The sequence below is a fragment of the Carassius auratus genome, unplaced genomic scaffold, assembly GCF_003368295.1.
Source record: "Carassius auratus strain Wakin unplaced genomic scaffold, ASM336829v1 scaf_tig00007310, whole genome shotgun sequence".
NCBI lineage: Eukaryota > Metazoa > Chordata > Actinopteri > Cypriniformes > Cyprinidae > Carassius > Carassius auratus.
In genome coordinates this window covers 1-20,231 of record NW_020523834.1, presented here as the reverse complement: position 1 = coordinate 20,231, position 20,231 = coordinate 1, and the positions used below count along the sequence as shown (strand labels likewise).

Here is a 20,231-nt window from a genome sequence, read left to right as displayed (position 1 = left end):
GTGTTTTTTAAATAAAAAAGAAGATAAATAGATAAAGTAGAATTAAAATAGAATAAGAAGTGCTAGAGTTGGAGGCTCAATTAAAGATGGAACAGATGTGTTTTTAGTCGTATATATTTGTCCCAAGTTTGGTGACTGTAGCTAAAACTACCCCCCCCCCCAGGTTTTGTCAAAAGGTGGCGCTATAGAGCGCTTCTTCCATGTCCTTTTATTAGCTTGTCTATTTATCATTAATACAGGTGTGTGTCAAGTTTAATGAAATTTTAAGTGTGTTTTCTGCCCCAAAATCACAAGAAAAAATATTCAAATTCGACATGTTACCATGACAAAAGTATTTGAGATATCAATAATCCCTAAATAGTTTTACATCAGCCATGTTTTGACATTATTCTGATGAAGCAAACTAAGTAAATATAAGATGCTGAATTTAAAGCATTCTGAAAATGACACATCTTTGCAATCGGCATCATACAACAAACAAACCACTGAAGTTTAATCAAAATCAGATAATGTATGTGGATGTTATTAGACACTTCCTGTTTCTGAATATAGGAAGTAGATGTTCAGAGGTGACTGAGCTTTGCTGAGGTGAACATCAGCAGATCAGCTTATGCACTGAAGTTTTCAAGTAGTTTACATTAGTAGTACTAATAATTTGTAAAACAAACAAGACAAAAATACAGTTTTCAGTTAACTGAATGCTTTTGAATGTTTGTGTATCACTGTTTAGATGTTTTCCGTTCACAAGATTGACCCTCTTTCACAACAACAAAACCACATCATATACCAAGCAGTATTCTCATGAGACTCTTCTCTTTCTTTTAACAAACCCTCCTCCTTCTTCACAATAGACTGCCATGGTTATGGAAATAACAAAACTAAACTTCAAAATTGTCTTAAATAATAATGTGAGATCTAATTGATGTTGCTGCACACATCTATAGTTGAGATTTGTGTATATTAACAACATTAATTGTATACATTGAAGCAACTGAAAATGAGCATTTTCTTTTTCTTTTCTTTTTTGGCCAATGCAAAGCAATTTTAATGAATAATTATAAATATAAGTTCAATTAAATTTCAATGCAAAAACTGAACTAAATCAGTTGAGAGACCAAAGCTGTTTAAGCAGAGTAGAATTTGATCTTTGGATTTTATCCATGCTAATAAACGTACCTTACATTTAGAGGAACAAAAATACCTTCTGAACTAAAGAAATGTGAGCAACTGTTCTGCACAAGCTGTAGCTTGATGCAACATTGTGGTTTTTGACTTGGTGCCCTACCTATTGCTCAATAAGCAGCCAACCTGTAAGATTGAAAATAGAAAAAAAGCATTTAGAAAGCCCCCAGCAGAGCTCACATTTCTGTGGTCAGAAGTTTCCATATCAACAAGTGTCAACGTAAAAACTTTTTTACTTTCACAAGTATGACAATTGTCCTCTTTCTCTCAAGGTAGTCTTAACCATACACTGAATATCAATTATTTGTTTTAATGTTTTAAAAGCATCAAAACAACCCACCAAAACAATGTTTTCCTAGCAATACAATTATGTTGTACATGGAGTAAGTTATATTTGCTGTTAAGAGTGACTCATATGATAGAAGACAGCTTAATTGTGGATTTTCTAAAATGTGAGAGCACATCATGTTAAACCATAAGACCAAAATAAAGTTAAATTAAAAACCCTCAGATTACATAAGTTAACTTTTTGTATTCAGTTAATAAAAAATAGCAATAATAACAGCAACAACTGACACATTTCATTTGGCTATTCTTTATAGTTTAATATGTTAATTAAAAATATGATATGGAAAGAAAAATATTTTCTTTTAAGCAGGATTAAAGCATTTAAGCATTATAAACTCCTCTAACATGATTCAGCACCATGGACAAAGACGTGGAACAATACAGTACTTCAGCTCTACTTCTTTTGAAAATATAAATAGAAAATATACAAATTAATGTAAAAACAAGCCTGATTAAGCTCTACGCAGCCTAGTAACCTCATCTACATAGGCCAAGCAACAACCCCTCACATAGAATTCCTCCGGTTTTAACCACAAGTTAAGACACACGTTTAATTAATTAGTTTTTCCCCAAAGTTACTTAAATTTAGCTACAATTTAAAAATAAATAGCATCAAGTAATTCATAGCTAGTATGAAATAATCTAAACTTTATTCATTATTTAAAGTGGTATTTTTCTTTATTCTTATTTCACTGTTAGTAACTTTTTATATAATATAGATTTTATTTTAAATTTTTATGTTTTCATTATTGGAGTTCATAAGAAGACACATTTCGTTTGCTTCTGAGAGTGTCACCTTACACCCAAAACCTACAGCCAATGAAATTTGTCATACGAGAATATTTGAGAATAACCAATCACATCCTGGATCAGGTCCCATTTGGTTTTGTTATTTAGATTGTGCACCTTGCCAGCCTTTATTCTTTTCTAGCAAATCTAATCAACATGAGCGCAGTTTTATTCCTCTCCTTTGTGTGTAAGTATTCATAGATTAAATTGACTGCATGTAGTAAAAATATCCATCTAATAGTGAATTTATTTATTTGAAATTATATATATTTTTTTAATTGATTATAAAATGAATTTTACATAAAAGGTTTGTGTAACACATTTACTGCTCTTTTGATTCAGGTTGCGTTGCGGCACAAGGCATTGAGCAGCCAAGACGTTTGCAAGCCTCTAAACTGGGTGATAATGTCACTATTGAGTGCTACTTACCCAATAGAGATTTTAACAGTGTGATGTGGTACAAGCAGGAGATAGGAATGAAGCTTCAACTCATTTCAAAAAGTTACATTTACCTGATAAAGGTTGAATTTACTGATGGATATAATGATGGTCGTTTTAATGTAGCTATAGGTAAAGGCATTTATCATTTAAATATTTCCTTTACAAAAAAGGAAGATATAGCAACATACTTTTGTGGATTGATAACTTTAGGAGAACTGTCTTTCGGACCTGGAACATTTTTGATGCTTCACGGTATGTTTGAACCTTCATTACATGTTATATTTATGCTAAAAATAATAAATATTGACTCTAATGAAGAGACTATAAAAGTTACTTCTTATAAAATCTTATAAAAGACATTTTAAATGGCTTTTTGTTTTGCTTTAAAGAAGAGCACAACTCAACAATGGTTCTTCAGAAGCCTATTTCAGATAAAGTTCACATTGGAGACAACATTACGCTCACATGTATAGTCCAAACGGTAGATGAGAAATGTGAAGGAGGACACCATGCTTACTGGTTCAGAGACGCTGCAGAAGAATCCAGTCCTGGCATCATTTACACTGATGGAGATGTGAGGAAACATGGAGAGATGGAGATCTGTAAAGATGATTCTGCTAAACAATCCTGTGTTCACACCCTTACAAAGAGGAACCTCAGCCTTTCTGATGCTGGAACTTATTACTGTGCTGTTCTCATGTGCGGAAAGATCATGTTTGGAAATGGAACTAATCTGGAATTCAACTCAACACCCGGTAAATCCCTTAAACCCATTTAAGAGAATTACAATTTGTTTATTGATACTTGTAATATTTTCAATTCATTGCTTGGTAATGTTATCATATTAAGTTGATGTGGTAAAAATATCAATTTCATTATTTCAGAATAATTTTTAATAAATAATAATTTATATATATATATATATATAAAAAAAAAAAAAACGCAATACCAATATATTTCTAATACATTGTCTCAACATTATTTAGCAAAATTTTTAGCAAGACTGACATCCAATAAGATTTAAAAGTGTCAAACTTTTTATTTTTTCTCTCTCTCTCTCACAGATAGCAGGTTGACAAATCCTTTGTTTCTCCTATTGGTGTCATCAAACATCATTTCTATGATAATAATGATCTTACATGTGACTGTGCAATGTGAAGACCAAGGCAGCTCATCAGGTATCATGTTTTACTTTAAATCCTATTCCTAGTTTTATTTGAAAAATTCTTTTGAATCATTTACTTATTTACTTTGTGTTAGTCAACAGATCACATTATCAAGAGACAGCTGAAGGTATTCAGGTAATGCTTTTTTATTTTATAACAAAGTTGATGTAATTTTGATGCTACTATATTTCAGAAGTTTCTTGAAAAACTGTATATTATATTTGTTTCTTGTCCATTTTTTGAACTTTTTTTTTTTTTACAGTGCACTTGAGTTCACTTTGGTTAAAATATGTATCAGTTTATGAACATGCTTTACCAACAGAAATGTTTGAAATGATCAAGAATCTTTCTTTATCAGGATGGAGGTACAGATGTATTGACTTACACATCTGTGAGTTTCATCAGTAAATCACGGCCTTCTAGAGATGCTAAAAAACACAACATTTCCCACCATACCGATGTCTTTTCACAGATCATGTCTGAACAGAAGAAACACTGAAAAACCTGAACATGTTTTCTGAACTTTCTGTCAGTGATCCAAATGTGCAAATGCATGATTAACTAATAAAACAAGATATAATCTAATTCAGCACTGCAGTTACGATGGCTGTTGTCTGAAGATGTCATTCATTGAGTCTGCATTTATGTTGGAACAAATAAAAAATTCCAACATAACAGGAGTCTTCTCTTGCTTGACTCCTGTTTTGAAGAACAAAAAAATAAATAAAATCTTCTTATATAGCCTGATATTTTCTGTTTCCATAGATCTTTGAATATTAAATTCACTTTTTTATTTTTAGATATGTGTTTGCTATTGCATTTTATTATTTATGTCATATTATTTTCTTTGATATGAGCTGTCACTGAAATACTACTTAGCCTGGACAGTTAAAGCTCACACAACTTATACTAAACCTGAAGAAAATAATCTAGCCAAATGAAAATATACCACTACTAATAACAATAACAATATGAATAATAACACCACACACATAATGTACCATTGTCTTTGTTTCTTGCGCACCACAAAAATAGACAGCTAAATAAATAAATAAATAAATAATGTTGATGTACAATCTTTGATGACCCCTAAAAGTGAGGCCTATTGTTCCTGTTGGCCTTTTTTTTTTTTTTTTTTTACTATTTCCCTACAGTTTACGTGAAAAGACAATTAAAATAACTGTGAATTTTTTGAGAATGTTTTCTGAACATTGCTGAGTTTTGTCTGAGAGGCCAGGGCCCAACCAATATATGCACATGCTCAGAATAATACAATATGCCAGAAAAACACAACAAAACAAAAACAAACTTGTCTAGAGCTGCGAAAGAAAGCACATAGGGAAAATGTAAGTCCATTTCATGTTAAAATGAACCCTACTAAATGGAATTGACCACTTGTAAATAATTTACCATACAGGTTCAAAATAACATTGATATATATATATATATTACATATATTACATTGTGTGTGTGTGTGTGTGTGTGTGTGTGTGTGTGTGTGTGTGTGTGTGTGTGTGTACAGTGAAATTGACTGAACTCTTACCTGCAAAGACCTTTCACCAGCCGAGGATTTACATTTAATTTTTTATTCAAATTCATAGACTGACTTCAAAAGAACAAACTTAAAAACAAAGTTTAAAAACAGTTTTACTACACAATAAGTATCAATGGCCATCAATGGAGAAAGATGCAAGTACTGGTGCAAGACTTTAACACATTAACAAAAAGCAAAATGAACATTGTAATTGACTTCAGTAATTCAGTTGATTAGGCTCTGAGTTATCTAACAAGCCATAGTAGGGTTCTTTAATTTGTTTATTTCCTTTAAATACATATTACTGAATTATAAATTATGGCATTTTTGAAGGTATTTTACTCACTAATATGAGAGGACTGCACCAGGAACCATAGCCTCACCACCAATGTTAAAACCTAACAGACTTTCACACAGTAATGACAGCTCCTCTTTAGGTGAAAGGTGATTTTATCTATTTGTATATGTGGTCTATATAAGGCACAGTTCAAAGCCTGTCCCCCTTAGATCTCTGAGAACGCTGATCATGTGAGAAGTGGTCTTGTTGGCACTCTTCATACTCAAGAGAAGCTAATTTCCTCTTTACTCTTTAAGTTCTGCAGATATATTTATTACAACAGGCCTATTTTGTGGTTTCCTCTGTAGGTGAAAAAATAGATCTGAATGTTTGTAAAACATGTAATATATATGAAACATAATGACTTAAATTTTAGCATTTAAAGTTCAATGGGACTACTACATTATCAATGCATGCAGAGTAACCTAACCATTTGTAGATGCTTGTGTCCTCTTTTTATAGGTAAGAACTACTTCACTGATTACTACCAAACAGAAAAGTTTTGTTAAAGTTTCTGTATTAGAAGAATTTAGCAAAAGAAAAGCACCTAATGTACACCTATCATACAAAGTAGGATGCTAATGCTTCTAAATTAAAAGGTATTTTATATTAGTTCTTATCTATAATATATTATACAGTGTATAATATATCATATACGTTCACATGGGGACCAATTATCACTATTAACTATTATCTATGACTTTTGCATCAATAACCTCCTAATTTGCTGCTTATTAATAGTTAGTTAGGCTGTTGTTAAGTTCAGGTATGGGGTAGGATTAGGGGATCTAAAATATGGTCATGCGGGGCAAGGCATTAACATAAACAGTAAATTAACAGTCAATATGCTAGTAATATGCATGCTACTAAGCAACTTGTTAATAGTGAATTGGTCCCTAAACTATTCGTTGATTTGTGAATTATCATTTTGAGATTCAACATAAACATTTTTTTTTTTAATTGCAGTTATTTTTTTCTTGTACATTACTGATGTGCTAGCTTATTCTTTAAATATTTCCATAACCATAATGTTTCAGATATGTTTTAGAAAATCAGGTTCAAATTCTCAACCGGCCTTACCATGTGGTGTTTTTCTTCAATACTCTTATATTGCTCTTGAGTGGAATAATCAACATACTGCTATGTAAAAGACTGGGAAGACAGGTACATTTCAATCAATAAATGACGTTTAAATGTTGTCATTTTGGAAGGGCTCAGTTTTGGGTAATATTTCTTGTTTTCATTCCTATAATTTATTTTCTACTTCATTGTTTTACTTTCTCTTCTTTTAATATGTTTCAGGAGTTTCTGACCCGTCTCCACCAGAAACAACAGCATTTGATGTAAATTTTTCTCTTGTAAGTCAGAATCTCTTAACATTTCATGACACCGTATATAAGGTTTTTTGTTTTTCAGTTCATGCATTCAGAATTTAACCCATGACCTTAGTGCTACTACTGCTATGATCAACTGATTAAGCTACAGGAACACAGCAGATAAAGTTGCTGTGCTGAAAGTTGCTGTGCATTCACTGAGCAAATGCCTTCCATTTATCTCCTCTCACAAAATCAAAATCAAAATCAAGAACACAAGCTTACAATACAAATGCAGTCAAAAAAAAAAAAAAAGGGAAATGCATTCATAAGGTTTTAACATTTGTATTGTTATAAATTTGTGATAGCAAACTTTACACCAGTGGGTTTAAAGTATGATGTCAAAATCTGTCCTAAAAAAGGGTTGGTTAACCAATCAAAGGCAACTCTGCCATCTGACAACATCTACCAATCAGTTCAAACAACATTTTCCTTTTGATGGCCTGTGTCTCTCATTCTTCACAATGAGCTAATGCTTAGAAAAGATGCATGCTGTCAGTGCAATTATCCTTGCTTTTTTGTAGGCAAACATTGTTCATCTTGTCAAAAATATTTTTAAAGCATAGATTTTTAATTCATGACTTTTTTAATGTATTTTTTAATTCAGTTTGCTTTACAGTCCAAGCTATTTGTCAGGGTGCGGGATAGACAGAGACATATAAGGGAGTGGGGGAACGAGCGTCAGGTGGGGAAGAATCAGCTCGTGATCTGCGCACCCCTGCCACGATCAGCGCCGATTGGCCAGACCACGAGCAACTGAACATGACAGGACAACACAGACCACAGGGGAAGCCGAGAAGGCACCATTCACCATGACTCTAACCAATCAAAACCAGTGCAAGAAGCCAAAATTGTAAAAGTGTGACAACAGGGTCTGTGTACTTTTGAGTCCATTAATTTTTTGTTTTCTAACCATGATGAAAAAAAAAAGAACTGTTTGGTAACACTTTCTGTGAAGCCCGTATTTATAATACATTATAAGGGTATTCTTAAGGCATTATAATGAATGCATAATGCATTATCAAAAAAACCTTATAATATATTATAAGTCTCATATCTTGCCATTTTTATGATGCCACTTTACTTAAAGGGGTCAAAGACCACTTACAAGTAGTAGTACTAGTAGTAATAATAATAATAATAATGTTTTTTTTCTCTCTCTCTGAAACAGCAATAAGATCAGATATCAGATCAGTTGAATGTGTAATATGACACATTTGCTTTTAACTATTTGTATTGTAATATCAGTGTGATTATTTTGATGGTACCCGTCAGCTATATCAACTAGTGTCCATTAGAGTATAAGTTTGTCTGCTACTGTAAATATATGCTAACACTTTATTTTTGTATTTTTTTGCAAGTACATCAGCTTATTCTACCATAGTAGATTCTACCATTCTTGAGCACACTGATACTCTAATGAGAGTTAGTTGGCATGTAGTTGGAAAATTGCTTATAGTCGATTGATTAAGGGGTCCATCAAAATAAAATGTAAACATATATGAAACATTGGAAAATCGGGAAGAGAGCATAGGCTGTATATGTCTAGTTATTACACGTAGGGCATGTTACTTTTGTGTTACTTTTTAAATATGAGCAGGGCTTGATTGTTTTTAATATAAGAAGTTCTATTTATAGCAAATATAAAAGCCCTTTCAGACCAAAAAGTTTAATGAATAAACCTTAGGCTGAAGGAAAAGTAAATACACGTCTGTACAGTAGAACACAGGAGAAGAAGGTCCAACACTCTTCAGCAATAAAAACAAACAAGCAATGAAGCACAATTGTTAGTTTATCTAAAGTCATTTTTGCTTATTACTATAGTTGAACTGTATCATTAAAGGTCAGCAGCAAAGACATTATTTAATAGAATGGGATTAGACACATTTGTGTTATTTACCTATTGCATTTAGCTATTGTATCATATTCTGAGTTTGCATTTCACTGTTTTAATAAATTTTGATGAATACAAAATCTTTTTTTTTTTTTTTTTTTTTTGAGTGGGATGAATTAATACACATTTAGTCTAGAACTACATGTTCACACAGCACACACAACACCTCTGTACTTTTTGTACTCTCTGTACTTTTTCATACAGCACACACAACACCTCTGTACTCTGTACCAATTTCTCCCAATATGAGGACAGGAGATTTTTTTGAAAAAGTAACTCAGATATTTTGTTGTAAATTAAAAATTAATTGACTAGTTACTTGAAATAAGTTATCTGATTACTTAAAGGGTTAGTTCACCCAAAAATCTAAATGATGTCATTAATAACTCGCCCTCATGTTGTTCCAAACCCGTGAGACCTCTGTTTATCTTTGGAACACAGTTTAAGATATTTTAGATTTAGTCCGAGAGCTCTCAGTCCATCCATTGAAGCTGTGTGTACGGTATACTGTCCATGTCCAGAAAGGTAATAAAAACATCATCAAAGTAGTCCATGTGACATCAGAGGGTCAGTTAGAATTTTTTGAAGCATCGAAAATACATTTTAGTCCAAAAATAGCAAAAACTATGATTTAGTCAGCATTGTCTTCTCTTCAGTGTCTGTTGTGAGAGAGAGTTCAAAACAAAGCAGTTTGTGATATCCGGTTCGCGGACAAATTATTCGATGTAACCGGATCTTTTTGAACCAGTACATCAAATCAAACTGAATCGTTTAAAACGGTTTGCATCTCAAATGCACATTAATCCACAAATGACTTAAGCTGTTAACTTTTTTAATGTGGCTGACACTTCCTCTGAGTTCAAACAAATCAATATCCCGGAGTAATTCATTTACTCAAACAGTACACTGACTGAACTTTAGTTGAATGATGAAAGGCAAATTACTTTTCCATGAACACATCATCTGTGTGAAGTCCCACAAAGCTCCTTAAGAAAAGTACAAATAAAATTAAGAAACCTGTTGGTGAAACATCCCAATTTCTTTTTACTTCTTGCAAAAGGACAGCAAAATAGGGCTGGGACAACGCGTCGAGGTCATCGATGATGTCGACGCAAAAAATATGTCAACGCAAAATATGCGCATCGATTCGTCCAAAACATTTGCAAAACGTTTACCTTATGTGCGCTGAATATACGCGATGGCCGGATCAACATTCTGTCCAACGTTATATAACCAATCCAGGGGGTTTTCTGCATTGATCCTTTTTTTTTTTTTTTGGCGGCTGTCAAAGCCTTATTTGATCGGTGAGTGATGTAGAATAGGGCGCGTACGAGAGAGAGCCCCGGCTGTGGGTGCACTCTCAGTCTTCAAAAAGTCTCTCTCTCTCTCTCTCTCTCTCTCTCTCTCTCTCTCTCTCCCTCTCCCTCTCCCTCGTGCATATTAACCAAAATCATTAGAACACGATAGAAAAAGGGCGGAACGCCAAAGTTTCACGTGGAGCATTCAGAGATTTTTTTTTCCTCCATGACATTTTTATTGAATGCTGGACATCAAGTTGTTATTTTCATCTGAAAGAAGAACTTTTTTTCAGTAAGCTAGGCCCTATGTGTTCAGTAAGATTGTTTCAGTAAGCTATGTGTTTTTTTAAGGTTTTAATGAATGCTATCTCTATACAAGTGCAAAGTAATGCATTCTTAGTCAGTCTTTTATTTTGTAATTTTAAGAGCAATACACATATATTGCAATGTTAAGGAATTCATGTTTTTTTCATTCAGATATGTAAATCAACATGTAGAAATTGTTAGTAGTCAATTAATGGGGAGATAATCGAAATCGAATCGGTCTGGGAAAATGAATCGGTAGATTAATCGATGCATCGAAAAAATTATCGCTAGATTAATCGTTTAAAAAACAATCGTTTATCCCAGCCCTACAGCAAAACTGAAATTGTAAATGTTGGTCCTTTAGTGGGCCAAAGCATTCTGCACATGTTTTAGAAGCATTATAGCATTTGTGTTTTAAAAACTTCATGTCATCACTCCCTAATCCAGGTCCACCCACCATCCAGCCAAGTATTTCTGTAGACAAAAGAAGAGTGCTAGCTATGATTTTCAAAACCACTAGAGGGCTGTAGTGAGGGACGGAAATTACTGGTACTCATAGGTTCTGCATACCTTATTTGATTTTCAAAGTGCTTTAGCAAGTCTACTGTACAGATTTTCGATAGGTCCAATGCCCATCATTAAGTGTCACATCATATATAGTCCAGCAGATGTGCAACCTTTTTTAGAAGATACACAGTAGGTTTCTCAAAGCAAATCTGAAACCATCTCATTTAAATGCAATATAAAAATGATAGATTACAGATAATCAGTTGATAATACAACAGATGGCCAAGAACATACAGGTGCTTGTCATATAATTAGAATATTATATAATATAGAATATAATTATAAGTTATATTCATTCTTTACATGCAGACTGATATATTTTAAATGTTTATTTCTTTTAATTTTGATAATTTTAACTGACAATTAAGGAAAATCACAAATTCAGGATCTCAGAAAATTAGAATATTGTGAAAAGGTTAAATATTGAAGTTACCTGGTGCCACACTTTGAAAAATAAATTAGTCGATGCTTCCATTTGCTAAACTAATTCATATTGAAAGTAGCAAACATTTTCAGAGCACTGAAGAAAAAATAAAAGACACTAACTTAACAGTATAGGCCTTCATCAGAGCATACAGTTTTTTGTTTGCAGTTATATCACATACGGGTACCATAGTTTGACTGTGCCAAAAGCCACTCCTCCTTATATAAAAAACATCTATATCGCCCACTTAATTTCCTCTTCAGCTCTGTTTTGACTCAGAAGTGCAAAAATGTTACATATTTCAGCTGTGGCCTTATTTCTCTTTGAGATGGGTAAGAGTTATTTTCCATTGTGGACTACGACACTATAATATAAAGAAATAAATATTTCAGAATATTTTCAGGTGTCATTGAAATGTGGAGACACTTATTTTAATTAATGATATTGTTTTTTGGTGTCCTATTGTTTTATTTTTCTTGTTTAATGATTTTCAGGTCTTCTCAGAGTTATGTTTTCAACAGCAAGTACACAGACTCATCCAGGACAGAGAGTCACTATGTGGTGTTCACACAATATCCATGTTTCTGGATATCTGTACTGGTTTAAACAATCAGACGATGCTGTACCCATTACTATTGTGTACATGTTATACACCGAAAGTCTTCGGAAGGTTGAGCCAACATATTTCAACAATTTCACAAAAGATCACTTGGTCATGGATCTGTTCAACAAAGTCACCACCCTAACAATCACGCAAGTGAAAATGTCTGATTCTGGATTCTACTTTTGTGGAACTACAGATTATGATGTGAAATTCGGCAATGGAACCAGACTTGAAGTAAAAGGTAATGTTTTTGAACCTCTCTCCCTATACTCTACTCTAGTTTTTATTTACTGTTTATATCACATTTTTATTCTCACTTTGTCATTAATAGCAAATATTGAAAAACACCATCATTTAAATGCAATTGAAAATGCCACAATGATAAATGACTGGCCAGCTGTTTTCATAACAGAGAAAAATTACACAGGAACCTCAAAAAAGGGTATGTTATTTTACCTTCAATAATAAAGTTAAAACTGCAGGTGTTTAATATATGAATGTTCTTGTTTAATCTCTAATCAGATTATGGAGGAAAATAAATACATATTTGTAGCATCACTTGAAAGGTTTAATTATAATGATATCCACTCCTTTACAGATCATGAGCAATCAGCCGTGTCTGAGGAGTGTTCTAGAGACATCTATTTCAAACTGACCCTTCTATTTGGTGGAATCATTTCTTTTACATGCATCGTTTCCCTTATTTTGGGGATTATCAGGGAACACAGAAGACAGAAGCACAAAAAAGGTAAACTCTATAAAACATGGCTTTGGACCTACTTTTTAAATCTTGCATTATCTTCGGAGCAACTGATTGTCTTTTTCTCTGCATTGTGTCAGTTGCTGAATGTCAATCACAACAGCAGGATGACAAGGTAAATTACCAAGATTATTTTACACTCAGGACTGAGAAAAACTATTTTAAAACAATCCCAGTTTCACTATAGACATGAAAACAAGCAAAGTTTTGTTTTATACCAGATCACACTTTCTTTTTTTTATCATAAAGAATAAAATATTTAATTACTTTAATTAAATTAAATTAATTACTATTAATTACTGCTATATAAGGCTTTTTGTGTAGTTTGTGTGCATGTGTGTGTGTGTGTGTGTGTGTGTGTGTGGTATCAACTTTTATCTTTTGATTCTGATTGAACAATATTATTTCTAATTCCGTTGGGTACTAAGGACATGAATAGTTGCATTTTACTACTTTTAAAGTAGAATTTATTTTGGAGTCTAATGAAACGGAAAACAGCATCAAAGGCTCCAGAATACAAAAATAAAGTTGTTATATGACCACCTGGATTCGAATCTTGACATACCGGTATACATGTTTGTACTTCTTTGCAGGAAAATGATTCAGTAGAATATGCTGCTGTTTATTTCTCAAACCAAAGACCCAAAAGAGCAGGACGACATACTGAGGACCCAATTTCTGTGTACACTGATACCACTTGAAAAATAAAACAAACTCAAACATATTATTAATTTATTACCTATGGTTTATTTTTGACAGCAAAATAGTAAACCTGTTTAAAGAAATGTAATTGAGGCGATCAGAGATCTGTCTTTCCTTTGCATTGTTGTACATAATGGTGAAGTTCATTAAAATTGCATTGCAGTTTACTTCGACTCCTGATATTAATTTAATCTGACTCTAGATCACAAAGTCCTTGAATTTATATTGCAAATAAACATCAGTGATTTTTTAATATTGAATCTCAATTCGAATGCAGCTCGGATGCAGTTGGCCTTTATAAAATAATTTCTTGGTCCCAAACATACCAGTTTTGATAATAATATTTAATGTTTTTTTCTTGCTCATAATCAATAGTAGATCTGCTTAGTCACTTTCATACACTTCAGTCAAATGGTTACGTAGAAAGCTACAGTCCCGACTGATTGTCACATGCTTCATTAAACCCTGGATCTTCAGAGAACTAAAATGAGGGTAAAATCAAGTTTAATAATTTTTGGTCCAGGTTAAATGTCTGTCAATAATAGAATTCAGATGTTATCAATAAAAGACATGTTCAAAGACACAATAAAGTCAAACATGCATTTTAGGTCTTTGTAAAGCTGCTTTGGAACAGTTTTTTTTTTTTTTTTTTTTATAAAAGTACTATGGAGAAACAATGGGGTGATAAAGCAGTAAAAAATAAAAAATAAAAAAAACAATTTGCATCATTATCAATATCAGATCCATTATTATACTTCCTATTTTGAACTGAAAATACTATCCCTGGACTCGCCTGCTGATTGACAGGTTTGTCATACTCTGATGTAAGTATAAGCCACACCCCCTCACATAAAAAAGCACATTGATTTCCTCATATTAATTTCCTCTCTGTTTCTAGTCTGATTCAGTGCAGCAATGGTTGGTTTAATAATTTCAGTGCTGATGATCTGTGGCATGGGTAAGCATTACTTCACTATAATTACTCAAATTATACAAGATTAATGAATAATTAATTAAAAAATCTAGTAAATATTAGTTGTGATATAGTTCTATATGCTTTAAAAGTGTTTTGGTACTATTTGGGGGGATCATTTTATCGTATGTTATCAGAGTTTAAAATATAAATAAATATTAAAACATTGTTACTCTTCTGTTGGTTTTAGGCTCGTTTACAGCTGTTAAATCATCTCAGATAGTCAATTTGTCAGCTCAACCAGGAGAGAACGTCACTATTTGGTGTCAGCACACCACAGGAACGGGAAAGAACATGCACTGGTTCAAGCAAACAAACAGTTCTGTACCTATTGCCATTGTATACATGATGATAACCTACGAGTTTAAGGAAATACACAAAGGTTATTTTAATGATTTTCAACAAGATCATATTCTGATGACTCTGGATATCAAAAACACCTCCCTGATCATTTTGAATGTGGATGTTTCTGATTCTGGTCTGTACTTCTGTGGTTGGGACAACTGGGTGATGACATTTGGTAATGGAACAAATCTAGACATCAAAGGTAATCTGCTCTTATCAGTAACACTCTTGTAGAGGAAATTTTTGCTTCATGTCTAGCAGCAAAATGTAAAAAAAATACATAATACAAATACATGTGGATAAGTTTTATATGCTTAATGACTCTTTACTTATATTGTGCAGAGAGGAGTGTTACACCACTGCAAAATGAAACAGAAATAACAAATAAAGGTGTTTATTATCTGATTTTCTTTAACATTCATTTGCATTAACGCATTTTTCTAATATGGTGAAATTTGGTGATGGAAGAAATCTAGACATTAAAGGGTTAGTTCACCCAATAATCAAAATGATGTCATTAATAACTCACCCTCATGTCGTTCCAAACCCATGAAACCTCAGTTTATCTTTGGAACACAGTTTAAGATATTTTAGATTTAGTCCGAGAGCTCTCAGTCCCTCCATTGAAACTGTGTGTACGGTATACTGTCCATGTCCAGAAAGGTAAGAAAAACGGGGGTCAGTTAGAATTTTTTGAAGCATCGAAAATACATTTTGGTCCAAAAATAGCAAAAACTACAACTTTATTCAGCATTGTCTTCTCTTCCATGTCTGTTGTGAGAGAGAGTTCAAAACAAAGCAGTTTGTGATATCCGGTTCACGAACGAATCATTCGATGTAACCAGATCTTTTTGAACCAGTTCACCAAATCGAACTGAATAGTTTTAAACGGTTCGCGTCTCCAATACACATTAATCCACAAATGACTTAAGCTGTTTTACTTTTTCACTTGTTTAAACTTTTTTAATGTGGCTGACACTCCCTCTGAGTTCAAACAAATCAATATCCCGGAGTAATTCATTTACTCAAACAGTACACTGACTGAACTGCTGTGAAGAGAGAACTGAAGATGAACACCGAGCCGAGCCAGATAATGTCTCGTTCACGAGTCAAGAACCGTTTCTGTCAGACGCGTCCAATTCGACAACCGAGGAGCTGATGATGCTGCGCATGTGTGATTCAGCGTGAAGCAGACCGACACACAGAGCGTCTGAACTGAACTGATTCTTTTGGTGATTGATTCTGAACTGATTCTGTGCTAATGTTATGGGTGCGGGTAAACCGAAGGCTTGCAGTCAACGCCAATGACGTCATTACGTCGAGCGCAAAAGAACCAGTGAACCGTTTTCTTCAACTGGTTTATTGAATCGAACTGTCCGAAAGAAGTACTGGTGATCCGAAAACGATGCAACTGGTTCTTGACTCGTGAACGAGTCAATCTTTTGTTCATTATCTGGCTCGGCTCAGTGTTCATCTTCAGTTCTCTCTTCACAGCAGTTCAGTCAGTGTACTGTTTGAGTAAATGAATTACTCCAGGATATTGGTTTATTTTATTTTAAGAGGGAGTGTCAGCCACATTAAAAAAGTTAACAGCTTAAGTCATTTGTGGATCAATGCGTATTGTAAACGCGAACCGTTTAAAACGATTTAGTTCGATTTGGTGAACTGGTTCAAAAAGATCCGGTTACATCGAATGATTCGTTCGCAAACCGGATATCACAAACTGCTTTGTCTTGAACTCTCTCTCACAACAGAAACGGAAGAGAAGACAATGCTGAATAAAGTCGTAGTTTTTGCTATTTTTGGACCAAAATGTATTTCCGACGCTTCAAAAAATTCTAACTGACCCTCTGATGTCACATGGACTACTTTGATGAAGTTTTTCTTACCTTTCTGGACATGGACAGTATACCGTACACACAGTTTCAATGGAGGGACTGAGAGCTCTCGGACTAAATCTAAAATATCTTAAACTGTGTTCCGAAGATAAACAGAGGTCTCACGGGTTTGGAACAACATGAGGGTGAGTTATTAATGACATAATTTTGATTACTGGGTGAACTAACCCTTTAAAGGTAATCTACCCTTATCAGTACTACTATTGTAGAGGTATTATTTGCTGCATGTCTAGCAGCAAAATGTAAAAAATACATAATACACATACACGTGGATAAGTTTTAATATGCTTAATGACTCTTGACTTTGACTCTTGACTCTTGACAGAGAGGAGAGTTACACCACTGCAAAATGAAACAGAAATAACAAATAAAGGTCTTTATTTGTCTTTCTTTAACATTAATTTGCATTAATGCATTTTTGTAATCTGTGGTTGGTTAAAGTTAAATGTGATTTAATTTGAACAGATCTCAAGAGGAGCCCGATTTCTACAAGAGACTGTTCTGAAAACATCTTTTATAACCTGACCTTTATTTTTGGGGGTATTATTTTAATACTCATCATCATTCCACTCACCACGCTCATTATTAAGATACAAAACAGAAACACGCAGGAAAAAGGTAACAATCTATTAAATTCAAAAGATTTACTTCGGCAAATGACTGTGAAATAATTGTAATAAATAAATAAAAATGAAAAACTTTTTTTGTCTCTGTTTCTGGTGCCGCAGATGCTGAGCGTCATGTAACACAACATCATGAGGTAAACTTATTTTTTATTAAAATAAAAATCTACATTCTTTAAATATGAAAAAAATTCATTCAAATATATTACCCAAAAAAAAAAAACTTTTTTAGATGTCATCTAAGGTCTGCAACATGTAAAGGAAGAGTATGTAAAATGGCAAAAAATACTTGAACAGCTGAAATTAAAGACTAGGCTGACTGGTGTGCAAATAGATTTGAATACCCAAATCTCTGCTATTTAAAGTTATAATGAGAACAGATTTTATAAACTATAAAAAATATTTTTCTATTAACAGTGTTTTTCAATATTACTGTAATATACATAACATTCTTAAGTGAAATATAATGTGTTTTGAGATTGTTTTGCGTATGGTCTATGGGCCTGCTTCTCTTTTCTGTTTAGCTCACCATGTCTTTAAAAAGGGCTGTTTGCTTGAAATTGTTTTGTGAAAATACAACCGTTGAGCAAAATATAGCTCTGTCTTAGGAAAATTAAATATGGTTAATTCGTATAAGTAAAAATAAAGCAAAAAAGTAATAAAGTAAAGCTTGGGTATAAAGTATGTTGCATTCTGTATGTGTTGAGTACAAACCAGCAACAACGTCAGCTAGAAAAAAAAAAAAAAATCCACATGACCAGACTATTTCTCAGCTGTCCCCAACATCAGAATTACCAAATGATTTGTAAATTCTTACACCAGAAAAGTATTTGGATGCTAATAAGTCCATATTCATGAGTATAAGTTTATAGTTTCTTTTTATGAATTACTTCTGTACATATTTGAATTAAATTTAGGGTGCTTTCACACTAGCATATTATTTTGTGTGCACCGGGTTCAGCTGACATCAGAGTTGAGTTCGGTATGTTTGAATAATGTGAACGCTGTATACCGAACTCGGGTGCACAAAGGGGTGGTTCAAGTGAATTCCAGTATGGTTTGCTGCTGATTTGAATGCAATCATACCAAATCGCAGAAGATAACCATTAATAATGACGTATTATTTGACAAATCTAACTCGGGTTCGGACCAGCCTATTGAAAGCAGCCTAAATGTAATTACAGTAATTTTTCAATCTGTTGCAGGAGCCTCATTCACCAGTCTATGCTGCTCTACAGTTCTCAAAACACCAGAAAAAAACCAGAAGAGCAGCCAGAAATACAGAGGATACAGATGTTGTGTATTCTGCTACTAGATAGTCCAACAATCGCACAAGGTCAAATATTGTAGCCTACTGTAATGTTTAAAAGCCATATGTTCATACAGACTCTAATATTGAAACACTATTACTAATGCCATACATTTAAAGTGTATGTAAGCGCTGCAATGTTTAGTATTTTCGATGCAAAAGATTTTGTGAAGATCAAATGTATTTGAAAGTTCTAAGAAGTTTAATTTAGATCTGTGTATATTTCCTGTCATTAAGATAAAAGCAGGCCCTTTCCCAAGAGAAGGCGGTTGTGAATGATATCATTTCCTATACAGGCCCTGACAGGAAGAAGCTGTTCAGTATAGAATGAGACGTGCTGAAGGGAACTTCAGCGGTCCAGATTACAAATATACACACTGAAACACAGATGCGCAAATTATTAAAATGATTAGTCAACAATTTAGTACTGAGAAGTAGCCTGATCATTATGAATATTGATATTGCTCATGACAATTTAAAGAAAATGTTAATAAAACAATGTTTAAAATTGATTAAATGTGTGTGAACTATGTTTAAAAAAAATCACATAAGGGCTTTCATAAATGTCTGTGTGCCAGTGTGTGACCTGTTAGCACCAGAGCATCACACTTTGACAGTTTTCCACCAACCAGTCTGCCCCCAGCTCATCACTCACAGTCCTCAGTGCAGCTCAACCACACAAACACCACACTACATGCATTTCACACTACTTCCATAACCACAGACAATAAACCCCTTGTTTTTAAGTGAGGTGACAAGTCACAGATGACAATAACTTGAATAAAATAATAATAATAATAATAAAAACAAAGTACATGTTAAATATTTATCCTTAAACAATCAACAATTATGCCTACACTTGCACACCTGAAGGTAACGGATAGGTGCACAGGGAGAAAAATAAATTAATTCAAATTTACAACTAAAAGAAGAAAAATAAATCCTGCACACTATCCTCACTTGCAAATATATAATAAAAATTAAATTGAATCATATACAACGAAACGAAACAGAAATATCAGAAATTACAATTCAGAGATTCCCATATTTGTCATGCTTAATGTGTGTGTGTGTGTGTGTGCGTGTAAAAAATAAATAAATGCAACTTTAAAGAGTAGCATTTTCTAGGCCTGACTCATTAATAAAACCACCACTGTGCTCCACAGAAACTAGACATTTTTGATTCTAATTGTTTTCCTAATTAATGTTGTTCAGTTGCTTTGACACAATCTGTTTTTTTTAAAGTGCTATATAAATAAAGGTGACTTTACTTGACGACTTAATAGTCGCATGGTGATCTAATATAGTAATATGTCTTTTCTCTAGTACGGTGTTTTCGAAGTCTCTCTGTCAATGCA

The 20,231-nt window shown here is 33.3% G+C and overlaps 3 protein-coding genes across 3 annotated transcripts; all 3 read left to right on the top strand.

Annotated features, from left to right (window-relative positions):
- The first annotated feature begins 2,472 nt into the window (after positions 1–2,472).
- On the top strand, positions 2,473–4,425 carry LOC113071450 (uncharacterized). The gene is made up of 6 exons (XM_026244810.1): positions 2,473–2,506; positions 2,662–3,012; positions 3,150–3,515; positions 3,825–3,914; positions 4,021–4,061; positions 4,285–4,425. Exons 1-6 carry the CDS (start codon positions 2,476–2,478, stop codon positions 4,423–4,425), a joined length of 1,020 nt encoding a protein of 339 aa, XP_026100595.1. The 5' UTR covers positions 2,473–2,475.
- A 7,509-nt stretch (positions 4,426–11,934) lies between these two features.
- On the top strand, positions 11,935–13,892 carry LOC113071445 (uncharacterized). Its single transcript, XM_026244805.1, has 6 exons — positions 11,935–11,991; positions 12,154–12,504; positions 12,676–12,705; positions 12,862–13,011; positions 13,104–13,138; positions 13,617–13,892. Exons 1-6 carry the CDS (start codon positions 11,949–11,951, stop codon positions 13,722–13,724), a joined length of 717 nt encoding a protein of 238 aa, XP_026100590.1. The 5' UTR covers positions 11,935–11,948; the 3' UTR covers positions 13,725–13,892.
- Positions 13,893–14,603: 711 nt separating this feature from the next.
- LOC113071448 (uncharacterized) lies at positions 14,604–19,383 on the top strand. The gene is made up of 7 exons (XM_026244809.1): positions 14,604–14,683; positions 14,889–15,245; positions 15,386–15,433; positions 17,267–17,314; positions 17,407–17,559; positions 17,670–17,701; positions 18,770–19,383. Exons 1-7 carry the CDS (start codon positions 14,641–14,643, stop codon positions 18,881–18,883), a joined length of 795 nt encoding a protein of 264 aa, XP_026100594.1. The 5' UTR covers positions 14,604–14,640; the 3' UTR covers positions 18,884–19,383.
- Positions 19,384–20,231: the final 848 nt, after the last annotated feature.

Bases quoted from the DNA above. Each gene is read 5' to 3' on its own strand.
- LOC113071450 (XM_026244810.1), top strand. From the start codon at position 2,476: ATGAGCGCAGTTTTATTCCTCTCCTTTGTGT. The intron at 3,013-3,149 runs GTATGTTTGAAC...TTTGCTTTAAAG, and splicing joins AACATTTTTGATGCTTCACG to AAGAGCACAACTCAACAATG. The intron at 3,915-4,020 runs GTGAAGACCAAG...ACTTTGTGTTAG, and splicing joins CTTACATGTGACTGTGCAAT to TCAACAGATCACATTATCAA.
- LOC113071445 (XM_026244805.1), top strand. From the start codon at position 11,949: ATGTTACATATTTCAGCTGTGGCCTTATTTCTCTTTGAGATGG. The intron at 12,706-12,861 runs GTATGTTATTTT...ACTCCTTTACAG, and splicing joins CACAGGAACCTCAAAAAAGG to ATCATGAGCAATCAGCCGTG. The intron at 13,012-13,103 runs GTAAACTCTATA...GCATTGTGTCAG, and splicing joins AAGACAGAAGCACAAAAAAG to TTGCTGAATGTCAATCACAA.
- LOC113071448 (XM_026244809.1), top strand. From the start codon at position 14,641: ATGGTTGGTTTAATAATTTCAGTGCTGATGATCTGTGGCATGG. The intron at 15,434-17,266 runs GTGTTTATTATC...GACTCTTGACAG, and splicing joins AACAGAAATAACAAATAAAG to AGAGGAGAGTTACACCACTG. The intron at 17,315-17,406 runs GTCTTTATTTGT...TAATTTGAACAG, and splicing joins AACAGAAATAACAAATAAAG to ATCTCAAGAGGAGCCCGATT.